General features: G+C 47.8%; 2 protein-coding genes across 2 annotated transcripts; one reads left to right on the top strand and one right to left on the bottom strand.

The window, feature by feature from the left end:
- Positions 1 to 3,945: 3,945 nt before the first annotated feature.
- CAB5 (Dephospho-CoA kinase) lies at positions 3,946 to 4,770 on the bottom strand (the record flags this gene model as incomplete). Its single annotated transcript, XM_031146127.1, has 1 exon — positions 3,946 to 4,770. One exon carries the CDS (start codon positions 4,768 to 4,770, stop codon positions 3,946 to 3,948), a length of 825 nt encoding a protein of 274 aa, XP_031008901.1.
- A 1,041-nt stretch (positions 4,771 to 5,811) lies between these two features.
- SOX (Sulfite oxidase) lies at positions 5,812 to 7,715 on the top strand (the record flags this gene model as incomplete). The annotated part of the gene is made up of 5 exons (XM_031146126.1): positions 5,812 to 6,093; positions 6,167 to 6,361; positions 6,416 to 6,682; positions 6,729 to 7,459; positions 7,502 to 7,715. The coding sequence occupies 5 exons, from the start codon at positions 5,812 to 5,814 to the stop codon at positions 7,713 to 7,715; spliced, it is 1,689 nt and encodes a 562-aa protein (XP_031008900.1).
- Between the last annotated feature and the right edge of the window lie 4,745 nt (positions 7,716 to 12,460).

The following is a 12,460-nucleotide window of genomic DNA, read 5'->3' as shown; positions in this document are numbered from 1 at the left end:
TCCAACGCCTTTGGCTAATACCCTCAAGCATCCTCCTCTCCCTAGGAAAATTATTTCCGGGCGTGTCTGCTAACCCTGAACTCCAACACCAGAAGAAACAATTACAATCCACTTGTCAATTTCTCACCCATGCAATATCAATAGGGTTTCGTTGACGATACAAATAAGGAGAGGCCGCATGTTGCGACCAGTCACCTTTAGACTTCATATACCCTAGGTAACACACGCTAAATAATGCAGGTTTATTGTTGATAAGTCTACGGTAAGCAGAGCTGAGCAAGAGACTTCTCTCCTAAGAGAGAAACCTCAAATCCAGACAGAGCTACCCCCTAAAAGCTAAAATTCAATGCTCTCTTACCGCCATCTCCCCATCGTCTCCAAATATGATATAGCAATTTTCGTGTGAAGCGCTGCAAGATGTGCCAGAAACCGAACAGCAAGACCACGTTCCCTCCATAGCCTATAAAGGAATGCCATGCAACCCGCCAAGATCAACGCGAGAGAGCTGGAGTAGTATCCCGGGGATCTGATTTCTGCCAAAGCTTTACCAACCATCTTTAGGGGCTTTGGTCTCAACTCCGCCAAAGTTCCCACCACCGGCATTCGTGTTTCCAGGGCTATTATTTCCATTTCCTCCACCCCCCGAACCACCACTTCCATTGTTCTGAGTGCTTTGAGCCACTGACTGGTTTGCCCAGGACGCATTATTTGTAGGCTGTCCCCAAACGTTGTTAGGACTGGACGACGGCGCGGCGTTTCCTGAATTTCCTGTATCCCAGGAGTTGGTATTCTGGTCATTACCATTTGCATTGATTCCACTCCCCGAATTGGAGTTCTGTCCATTGCCAGTTCCATTTCCCGAGCCCCATGGGTCGGAGTTTTGACCACCACTATTTGCATTGCTCGCAACCCCCGAGTTGCTGCCTTGAGCACCTCCATTTGTATCGCCCCATCCTCCTGAGTTTTCTCCTCCACCGGTAGACTGCTGTCCCCAATCACCCCCTCCAGTTGCTGCTTGAGCATCTCCATTTGTGTCGCCCCATCCTCCTGGGTTTTCTCCTCCGCCAGTAGATTGTTGTCCCCAATCGCCCCCTCCATTTGTCGCTTGAGTAGACTGGTTGCACCAATCCCCTCCATTCGCTCCATTTGCTCCACCACCACTTGACTGACCACCCACCGTATCCCACGTTTGATCAGCTTGAACAGCCGGCGAGGCTTTATTGCTGCCTCCACCTGAGTCCCAAGCTGGCGGGGCAATTTGGGGTGACGCGTTGTTGTTTCCCCCGCCTTGCGAGCCAGAAGACTGCGCTTGACCCCAGCTGTTTCCGGAATTTCCACCTGGGTTTGAGTCTTGGTTCTGCGAAGGATTCACTTCACCCCATCCATTACCGTCGTAGACAGTTGAGATTTGGGGTTGTGCAGATTGGTTTGCATCCCATCCATTGCCGGAGGCCTGATTATTCGGCGATGAAATTTGATTCCAGCCCGGGTTAGGCGATGGCTGAATTCCTCCTCCATTATTACCAGAATTGCCGTTTGAGTTTTGGTTTTGTGGATTTTTATCGTTAACCCAGCTTCCTGGCATAGTGGGAGTATTTGGCTTCGGATTAGTGACACGAGGAGAGTTCCTCTGCTGAATATTTCCGCTGTTAGGGTTGGATTGCTGAAAGTTCACTCCCGTTGCACTGCAAACTTGAGCGAATGGTTGGCCATGCACAGAAGGTGGCCCGGCGGTTGAGCGTGCGTGAACTGCGCCAAAGCCACTCATAGGAGGAATAGGAGGAGGAGCAAATGTGCCAATCGGCATCTTAGGAGGAGGGATCAGGCTTGAGTATGGATTGCCAAAGACATCGCCATGGTACACACGAAGTATGCCACTCCTCGCGCAGTAAAAGGCGTTTGGGCGAGGGTCGCTGGGTATTTCAATGACATCTTCCCGTTGGACAACCTCTGCCCTACGGTGCTGGACGATTCGAGAGTTTGGTATAAGCGCCGCACGAGGGCTCTGATTCTGCCTCTGAGCGCTCATTTTGCTATGAGGAGGTTTCGATGGGTTTTGCTGATTGTTGATATTGTCGTGTTTGATTTGATGAGTTTGACAGCGATGTGGTGAATTTGTATTTCTCTGGTTGTTTTGATTCGGTTGCTGGTTCTTCTGGTGAATGTTTTGCGGATTCTGCTGCCGTGCGCCGGTTGTCTGATATTGTGACTGACCACCATCCCAGTTCTGCTGAAAATGATTTGGCACTGCGTTTCCATTTTGCTGATACGGCTGTGAGGCCTTTTGAACATGTTCAATGTTGGGATGTGGAGGGTAATTGTGTCCTGCTTGGTTCTGGCCCCGATTGATCTGTGGATTATGCACATTCTGTGAGTGATTGTGAACCATACCATTACCTCCTTTTGCTTGACAAGACTTGCATGGCGGCTTCCCACCCTGGTTGCCACCGTTCTCATGAGCTTTCTGGTCATTCTTGCTATTTTTCTTAGAACCGGAGTTCTCCATGGTTCCTTCTGCAAACCGGACCTTCTTGGTTGCCTTTTTTGGTGTTGATTCCTCTGTTGTAGAAGAATCACCCGCATCTGAAATCGACGAACAGTCAGAGGATTCGTAATCACTGCATGTCTCAACAGAAACAGATAGCTTATGAGGAGATCTTGACCTCGACCTATACTCGCTATGCTGGGGAGCTTTCGACACTGGATGCGTTTTTGTCTCTGGAGGTGATTTCGTCTTCGGAGGTGGTTTTGTCTCAGCCTTTGGCTTGATTTTGGGAATTGGAACCCCTACGATCCATTCCATCAACGAGTCAGGGTATCTGACCCCGATGGCCCCCATTTGCTGACCCGCTGTGGAAATATATTGATATGGGATAAAATATTGCTCGAATTGATAGAAATCGTAAGTTTGGAGTAAGAATAAAAGAGAATCGGAAACCGTCCAGTCCGGGAGGGTATTGTGAGGGTGAGAATGAAGTGTGAGGATATAAAGAGCGCGTCTAGCAGAGTCGCCGAGAACAGTATCAGAAGAGTCGGTAGATGTCCCAGCGTCTACTAAAGAGTCACTTGTCCGGTAAACGTAGGAGCACTCTGGCGCAGCCAACACATTAGAAACACTGTTGACTCAGGAGTCCCGAGCGTTGGCCTTACAGTTGTACATGAATTGAACAGACAAGTCGCCACGACTAGCGCGACGTCCTGGACCTTAGATGAGAGGGTTATAAGAATTTGATTATTTGCGGCGCTTGAAATATATTAAATGCGGATAAAGGATCTGGGGTTGTTCAGACACGTCTGGAGGGGGCTGACTGAGAATACCGCGTAAAGTCACACGCTCGACTCGATCGGTCGGCGTGGAGTCGGTGAAGGCGGACCAGTGAAGGTAGAAGATTGAGGAAGATATAGAGTAACCACCCTACTTTGGTGAGATGCCCAAGAGAAGTTTAAGAATGTTATGGATGTCGTGAAAGCTGGGCGTGGTGAGGTGAGAAAGAGAGACTCTCAACTCCGCCTTCCGAATCCGGCCAACACCATCAAGCGGTTGGCGCAACCGCCCTCACGGGTAGCATTATATAGAATTCAACTTTGGAAGATAGTACTTGGTTGAAGAAAGTGACCTTTGTGACCTTCATGTATTCCTAGTGAAACATCGAACGCGATAATGTGAATATAAGAGCAGTATTTATTCAGTAGGTTTAAGGCTTTCTCCACGGCTGCAAAGCGCCCCTCTCCTGCCGTAAATTTTCAACTGGCAGTGATTGAATCAACATTGACATTTTGGAAATGGATATGGTGTAGCATATACGAGCTCAAACTCATATGGGACTTGATGGGATCTTGACCAAGAATCGGAATCAACTTTAGTATCGACGCCGCACTGGCAACGCCTTAAGTATTCACAAACGAAGTAAAGAATCAACTACCTTATAAGCTTTGATTATGTTTTCAAAGCTTAGCCCATTCCCTCAACTCCTTCTGCTTCCACCTCCTACTAATCACCGTGGACCTCCAGTAGCTCCAGACGGCTAGCAGCCCTGCAAATGGTGGACATAACCAGAGTAGCCATGCCCACCACCTCGGACTTCTGCCCTTAACTTCCCCTATAACCTTGTCCAGCTCGCTCTTCAATGCTTCCGTCCCCCCATCATTCCAAACCACTACCCCTCTCCCACCCTCCTGTGCCATAAACTCAGCCCTCTTCGCCTTCTCTCTCACATCCCCCTGACTCCTCACTCTGTTCTGCGCATCCTCCTCAGTCAAATGCGAGTCCCTATCCATTAATCTTTGCATCTGTATCTTCGGATCGCTCACAGCAACAACCATCACAATACCGCATAGCGAGTCCAGCCCGCTCTCAAACAACAACGGCACGTCGAGCACCACGGCCCAATTTCCCTTTAAATAAGCCAGCAATAAAGCCTTATACATCTCTTTCCTCACCGCAGGATGGACAATCCCATTCAGCACCCCACGATCCTTTCTCCTCTCCTCACTATCTCCAAATACTCTCCTCCCAAGCACAGGTCTATTCAATGGCGCGCCTTGAGGGAATTTAGACACATCGTATTCGGATGCAGGGAGAAGTAGATCGGGAGTATCATGGAGGAAGTGCTTGAGGATGGCATTGTAGCCCGATGTGCCAGGCTCGACGACTTTGCGTGCTAGGAGGTCGGCGTCGATTATGGGGAGGGAGTAGGGTGGTGAGGAGAGGATGGATGAGACGGTGGATTTGCCGGTTGCGATGGAGCCTGTGAGGCCAAGGAGGAGCATTATTATGGATCGTTACAGTATGCAATTGAGTGTGTTGAACTGAGGTTGTGAGTCGGGTCTGGGATGGAATGCGGGGGAGGACGGTGTTGCCCTTGCCAAGCTTTGTTGGCTTGTGATGTGCCGAGCCAACTTCACCAGCCCGCCGCTCAATTTATTCTACAATATATCTACATCTACATCCACAACCGCAAACACCTTTCACATCGCATCGAGGCCAAGTCGTGTTAGTAAGCATGCAAAGAAATCATGATCATGCAAAACTTTGGTTCAACCCGCTCCATGTTTTTCTCTTATCTACCTAGGCCCTCCCCTGAAATTCTTGCTCTCATGATTTGCTACTCTATAAGCATTCCACGGGTCAACTACCGCAGATTCTGACGACATCAAATAAGCTAGAGCACGGGTGGGAAGCTACCACATCTTCGTTTTCGTATCCGAGCATGGCGATTATATATTGTTATATTTTTGAATCGTTTGGTAACTGAGGGGTTCGGTTCAGGTTCGGGTTCTGATGCCAAGTCTCGAAGTGCTTGACTGTTGCCGCTACATACTGAAGTGAAGCCGCATTCTTATGACTGTACACTTACACTTACACTCCCAACCAGGCCAGGTCTGTTCTATCTCCGAGTAGTTTATAACCGTGTATCAGCAAAATCCAGAGGTCCAAAGTTTAATATATGGATCCATATCATCGTCGCCAACCAGTAATAAACGAATAGATCTGGAATGAGGCCCTGCCCCCCTAACTTTGTAATCAATGAAATCTCCGCCACGGAACCACGGAAGTAAAGCCGGATATGTTCACACTGACGTCGTTGGATATCTCAACAGGAAACATTAGTGGACGTCAAGCATGAATTTTCTATTGCACGCAAATACAGCTGGCCTAGGCCTCCTGTTATGTTTGTTGTTCAAGCTAGGAGATAAGGGCTACAACCTTCTCCCATCTCTCCTTTGCCCTTTTTTCACTTTCCAGTCTTGCGACGAATTATCCAAGCACTTCATTCAGAATAGGACCGAAGGAAAAAGAAAAGAATCACTATGACTTTCGGCTCAAATGATGGCTCTCTCAAGATCGAGGATGAATCAACTACTCATCCCAGAAGCGACACCAAGATAAATGGGGCCTCGACATCACCAAATAAAAACACCTCAATTCTCCATCCAGATCTAGTGATCAAATTGAAAGAAGAGATTCCCGAACCAGAAATTCTAGGCTTAAAAGAGGAATTGCCTGGCTGGCATGGATATGTAGAATGGGAGCAGTATCCGGAGAGGAAGAAAAAGGTTCAGGCATTTATGAAGAAATTCGACTTTCCCGGCGTAAGACCAACCCCCATTTCAAAGATAATACCAAGTTATGAACACGAACGCTTTGCTGATGACTGGATATCAGCCGCCAGAATTCCAACTTGTACCGCTCCCGAAAACGAATCCAATCCTTGAAGGTGTCAGATGGAAGCAATATCACTATGCATTAGGCAAAGCGACTAAGGATATGCCAGCTGAGAGTTGGTTGTTCGTGGAGAAAGAGAAAAGTCCTGACATGATCCACGTTCTACAATTTCCCTACAATGGGGAGCCTCCCAAAGTATATTCACACTTCCATTTTTTCCTGTAAGAAATTAATCTAACTTTTGCAAAGGGACGCCTGGTTGAGACCGCCATCACGAGAAACGAAGACCACTTCGTCCGAAATCACGGTGGTATCCCGGAGATTGATGAAGATGCGTATTTCTTCGACGTCGCGGGACTCGTCAATACGCCGAAACGAATCACTATGGCAGAATTGAAGAACGAGGATCTCTTCCCGAGACAAAGCACCACCGTGACAATTCAGTGTTCCGGGACTAGAAGAATTGAGCAAATCCGTGAGTATCCCGGCGACGGAGACGAGCTGATCAATGCCCCTGTAAGTACCCTTCTCTTGTACATATATTTCTATTGACCTTGCACAGTGGGCAGAAGGTGCTATCGGAACCGCAAAATGGACTGGTGTCTCCCTCAAGAAAGTAATTAAATACTGCGGTGGCCTTAAAGACCCTTCCGCAGCCCCGCACCTCGAATTCCTCGGCGCAGACACCTATTTTAAAAAAGGCGAAGTCTACAACTATGCTGTCTCCGTACCCTGGCGAAAAGTCAAGATAAACGAAGTGCTACTAGCATGGGAAATGAACGGTGAACCGTTGCCCAAAATACACGGCTTCCCGTTGCGCGCTGTAGTTTTCGGCTATATTGGCGCAAGGTCTTGCAAGTGGTTGACGAGGATCAATGTCATTTCTGGTCCGTCTATGGGGCCAGTACAGCAGAAGGAGTATCTCTATTATAATTCGCAGGTTGGGAAGCATAATGCAACGTATTCTTCGGGGTTCAGTATTCAGGACATGCCGGTTAGTTCTGCTATTATGACTCCCCTGGATTTGGATCAGATTATCCACGAAGGTACGATTAAGTTGAGAGGATGGGCGTATTCAGGAGGAGGGCATTGGCCTGTCAGAGTCGAGGTCAGTGGTGATGGAGGAAGTATCTGGTATGAGGTGCCGTATCAGAACTTGTCGGAAAAGTATTACCATGCTTGGAGATTGTGGGAGATTGATCTACCAGTTGATGCAGAGGGCTGGTTGGAATTAGTAGTGAGGTGTTGGGACAATTCACTGAATACTCAGCCTACATTTGTCAGGTCTACTTGGTAAGCGCACTCGCCCCTTTGATCGCTAGACTAATAGAACAGGAACTGGGATCTTCACGTCACTTCATCGTGCCATCGAATCAAGGTCTTTAGCATAAACAAAAGCAGACCAAACACAGCTGCCCGGCTGAAGAAATTTGAAGATCTAGGTGTCCCTTTTCTGCCGATTACACATCCCGGGGAAGATGACTTGGAGGATGAGGAGAAATATATAAGTGAGATGGAAAATAGGGGCGGTCGGGATCCGCTGGAATAGGTCTTGCGCATGTTGAGTAGCTTGAACTTGATGAACTGCACTTGAGGAATCTCTAATGACATCTCGATATAGATATAGTGTTTATAGCAACTATTGGTACTTCACGTTCCAGAACGAGGTCTCTTGAAGTTCGCTTATTGAAATATATTATTTATCTAGAGAAGTTCATCGCCGAATGTCATGGTGCTAAGTACTGCAAGTCGACTCAAACTCCCGAGACATGTACAATACCGGGCCGAATACAAGGTAACTCAAACTATAAATTTCACAGTTCATCGAAATCCAAAGCAATGGGCGAGGCCCGTACTGTCTCACAAACATGTACCCCGGATTTGTGAAAAATCAGATCTATTGCAACAGTAACACCAACCCCAAGCAAAGGTAACACGCAAAGATCATGCTTTTATTCCAGAAGCAAATTGGTCCAGCCTTGTCCCCCCTGCCAGTTACCCGCCTCAAAATGAACAACAGACCAAACCAGACGCCAACATCAACCTACCACCCTTTACTTTTGTCACACCTGCCACCCCCTAATTTGTCCCACCTATCACCTCACCCAGCCCTATCTGGCAATCCACGCCCGCCATCAACCTCAGGTGATCTAATCCCACTCTCAACCACACCCAACGCGCGCCCCAGCAACAATCCCAAAAAAGGCACTGAATCCAACAAACTGCCCGCAGGCGCCGCAACCCCAGTTCCACTACTTAACCTTTCCAAAGGACCCCGTCGTTTATCCAGCCCTCCCAGCACACCTCCCGCAACCGGGACTCCAGCTACCGGATCCCTTGTACTCTTTGCTAAACCAGCATCTCCATCACCATCGTCTCCGGAATCAGGACTTTCCTCTTCGCAAACCCCCTCGGCACGGCGGATCGGCGGACCGTCTGTGATATGCCAGCCGTGGTGTGGTTCACCAGGTGGGTATTCTCCCTTTATCTGGCGAGTACGTATTACCCCGCCGTCTCCATTTCCGCTTTGCATGCTGGAGTCGACGGATGAGAGAGGATGGTCGATTTCTGGGAAAGTGGCTTGTGCTGGGGTAGGGGCCTGGTAAGGAGTTAGTGGGTGTTATCAAGGGGGCGTGGAGGGGAGGGACGTACGGAAAATGGGGCAGCGAGGGAGAAGGGCAGGAGGGTTAGGATGAGTAGCGTGAAGAGATACATTGTGAATGAGTTGTGTAGTTAGGGAACGTGTATTTGTTTACTGGGGAGATGAGAGGTCTGCTGAAGTTAAAGGTCTTAGAGAGAGGAAACTACATATATGTAGATCTGAGTCTCTGTGCTCTAACTCATTGGCATTAGGAAAGGGGAAGATACAAAAGGCTTGTTTGAGATGTGGTTGTCACGACTTCCCGAGACATGAGGGCATCTGGTTTGTTCGCCCTAGTATGAAGTTTGACGATTGAGTTGGACAGAGCTTCATGATTGGTACACTCTGGAGTGAGTGCAATGGTGTGGAATTACGAAGTCTGACTGTGATAGATGAATAACGGGTTGAGCATGAGTTGTACAGCCCATGGTGTCCACTTATTGGATGAATATCTTCCAAGCTTGCAACTCTCAATTATATTTGAGAAACGAGTACGAGTATACTCGAGGCATCAAGTACTATACCTGTACCCAAACAACAGGACTTTGGATTTCGGAGGCGCCGCGTGATTCCCGCCTGCCGTTTCCCGTTTCGTCTGCAGCGCTATAGAACATATGTATTCGTGCAGGATCTTGTCTCGATCTTGGGACGTTTCTAGATGATGTGCGGTATGCCTTTCTTCCCCCTTGTAAACTGTGCAGCTAGCGGGACTATGCAGGATCTGGCCTGTCCCAAGTTCAGGAAACAGTCCGTTCGATCTCATGCAGTGTAACAGTTCAAATGTAAAATTTGACCGTGCCAGCTGCCAACCGATTGATTGGTGACACTGTCCTGTCATTTGGTTTCCCAGATCAAGGGAAAGTGCATGCTTTCAACACCAAATGCAAGATTCCCTCTAGATGAATTCCATTCTTAAAATCGAGGGAGAGGCGGGGCTCAGCAACAAGCCGAGTGGAAGCCAGCATATTGCCCACCGGGGATATATTGTTTATCTACCGCCGGGAACTACTTAATTTTTTCCAGATAGGAGATCGTAGACTCTCGTACTGATCTGTGAGTTGCCACTTCCGCGGCAATACAGCACAGGAAGGATGTGAACCTAAGGTTGCTTGCCGTAGCGGAATCCCACCCCCGGGCCCCATTTCCGGCTTCGGTTATTTGACTACCTAGCCTTGTCTAACGGGCCGAATGAATATTGATTGACGAGTCTGACGTTATTTCTTTAGAGCTACATGGACAATAGACCGGTATGTTGGTCTTTCTTCTCGAGAAATTATGTGAACCTCAATGGAAATTGAAATATCCCCACATCTTCCCTGTTTGTGACATTAGGCAATCAAGTGATGCCATCTAAGAAAAAACAGCCAGGCACCATGGATAATCCCGCGAAATGTATATGATCATAAGTGTTTCTTTCTATTTTGAAGTCGTCGCATCATGATAGTATATGCTTAGAATCAACTATTATCAAAGGACAGACCTCCCCCATCTCTTTTCTAGGTCTTCATCCCTCCCATACAAGATTTTCTGCGCCGAATCGAGCATCACCTCAAAAGGCCATTCGACTTTTTGATTTCCGACATCTCTCGCGTCGATGGCAATAATCTATGAGTCAACTTGTTAGTAAACATTCTACTTACAAGGCAAAATATATCTAGTGAAAAATTAAAGCTCACTTGATCAACCAACCCCGATCTTCTAAGCACCTCAAATTCTATTCTCTTCCAGATCCCCCATATGGGTGGGTTGTTGATATCATTATGCATGACAGTGGCAACTTTTGCAGCCTTCCTGGCGAAAGCTGCCGACATGTTTTCAAAGTAAGCTTTTTCCTGCTTCGGATCCGACATAATGCACCATAATGGGTTATTCCTCGTTTGATGGTTCTGATAAGTCTCACATGGCCAGATATCCTATTTGGGAGAACCTGAATTAGTTGGGCGCAAATCAAGTAAAGGTATAAAGAGGGTGTTGGACGCGGACACGACTTACCCATATTGTGACTTTCGCAGCTCGTCTCGCGAATTGCTTCGCTTTAGCGGAAAGACCCTGCGAGTAGAACAGTGCGTTGGAATCGAGAGACGTTAACCGCCACTCTGGTTTTGTATTTTGCTCGAACCACTGTGTGCGGTCAGAACAGATCAACGGAAGGTTTAGTCTCACTAACCTCGACAGAATATTTGGAGATACTGTCACATTGGACTGGTGTCACAAGAGGCTTAGCAATAGTCGTGCCTAGGCCTGTGATGAAGATCGCCAGGACCACCGAGAATCTCATGGTGAAGAATAGAGAAGACGAATCAGTATTTAGGAACTCTAGGTGTGTTGTTTGAAGATATCCTCCCTAGCCATTCGAGCAACCCTGGGATCCGAGCTAGAAAAGATGTTCGGAGTATTCCGGAGGCCAATAGTTCAAAGAATCGTTATAGTAGACCTTGGTACGGTCTTGGTTGACTTGCGTAGGTAGGCAATTTACAGTATCTATCAGTGGGGTCTACTCTTAAATTCCGATAACCACGAGTCTCGTTGCTCTCACTCGAAATGAAGCGAAGGGTCAGACAGACACACATCTATCTTTGCTCCAGGCGACGGACGAATAGGAACTATGATTCTCATGAAGCCGAAGTTGTACAAAGATGAGCTTGCTAAGTCTGAAAATGCAAGAAAATTGAGAGGTGGGATGAAGTGGGATGTTGTTTGTGTTAAGGATTACCGCCTTAGGCTAGAGAACGTGCATAGCCCCTGCAGCGGCGTTGTTGGAAATGCGCCTTGGCGGCACTGCCCAGTAGGATTTTCTGGGTTCCTGAGAAAACGAATGATTTCCTCCCAAGTGGATCATTTATGTCAAAGATCGCAGGAACTCTAATAAGCTTTCCCGTAAAAGGTACATAACCACACTCAAGTTCGTTGACGAATGGCGACCCGGCAACCAAGACTCAGTCAGTAGAGGCGAGCCCCTGGGGAGATCTCGATGTCGCTGAGACCCACTGAGATTGCAGGGGGCCCGTATCCCAGAACAAATAGGGGTTGCTCGCTAAACCCTACGCTCAGCGATGTTGGTGGAGAGGATGGACTAGGACATGAGACCCAACCTCCAATGATTTCGTACCAAGTATCTCGGCTGAGAGGCAAATGAAAGACATGAGCTGAATCAAATTCCGGGCGTTATGCCTTCATTTTAAGTGTGGAATCACAAATTTTTGGGGTTTGGAGGAGTGCATGGTGCATATGGATATAATCCGCCTTAGTAAACCAGATGCGACTATGCGATACAAAATACTTGGGCATGCTTCCGACTGCGCATAGCTTACCCAAGTAAGACCTTACAATAAACTTCGGTAAGAAGTACTGTAACGGCATCGATGCGGCTGAGCAAAGGTATATTATAACAACTTCCTGTCCCTGCCACCATAATGATAGGATTCATCATCGTCTTAGATCATGGCTTCCTCAATCGACGCACAGCGACCTTCGAGTACAATGGTTTTACCAGGGCACAGTATTTCCCCGGGACGCCTAGCGTTGAGCAAGGCGGCAGGCGAAGGGGATGCTGATGGCGTGCAAAGACTCCTCGAAGAAATACCACGATCTATCGAGCTCCCACAACCCCGCGCCAAGTATCTTAAAAACGCACGACTTGCAGCTGCGAAGAA

The sequence above is a fragment of the Lachnellula hyalina genome, assembly GCF_007821495.1.
Source record: "Lachnellula hyalina strain CBS 185.66 chromosome Unknown contig00010, whole genome shotgun sequence".
In the NCBI taxonomy this organism is placed as follows: Eukaryota; Fungi; Ascomycota; class Leotiomycetes; order Helotiales; family Lachnaceae; genus Lachnellula; species Lachnellula hyalina.
This window is presented reverse-complemented; position numbering and strand designations above follow the sequence as displayed.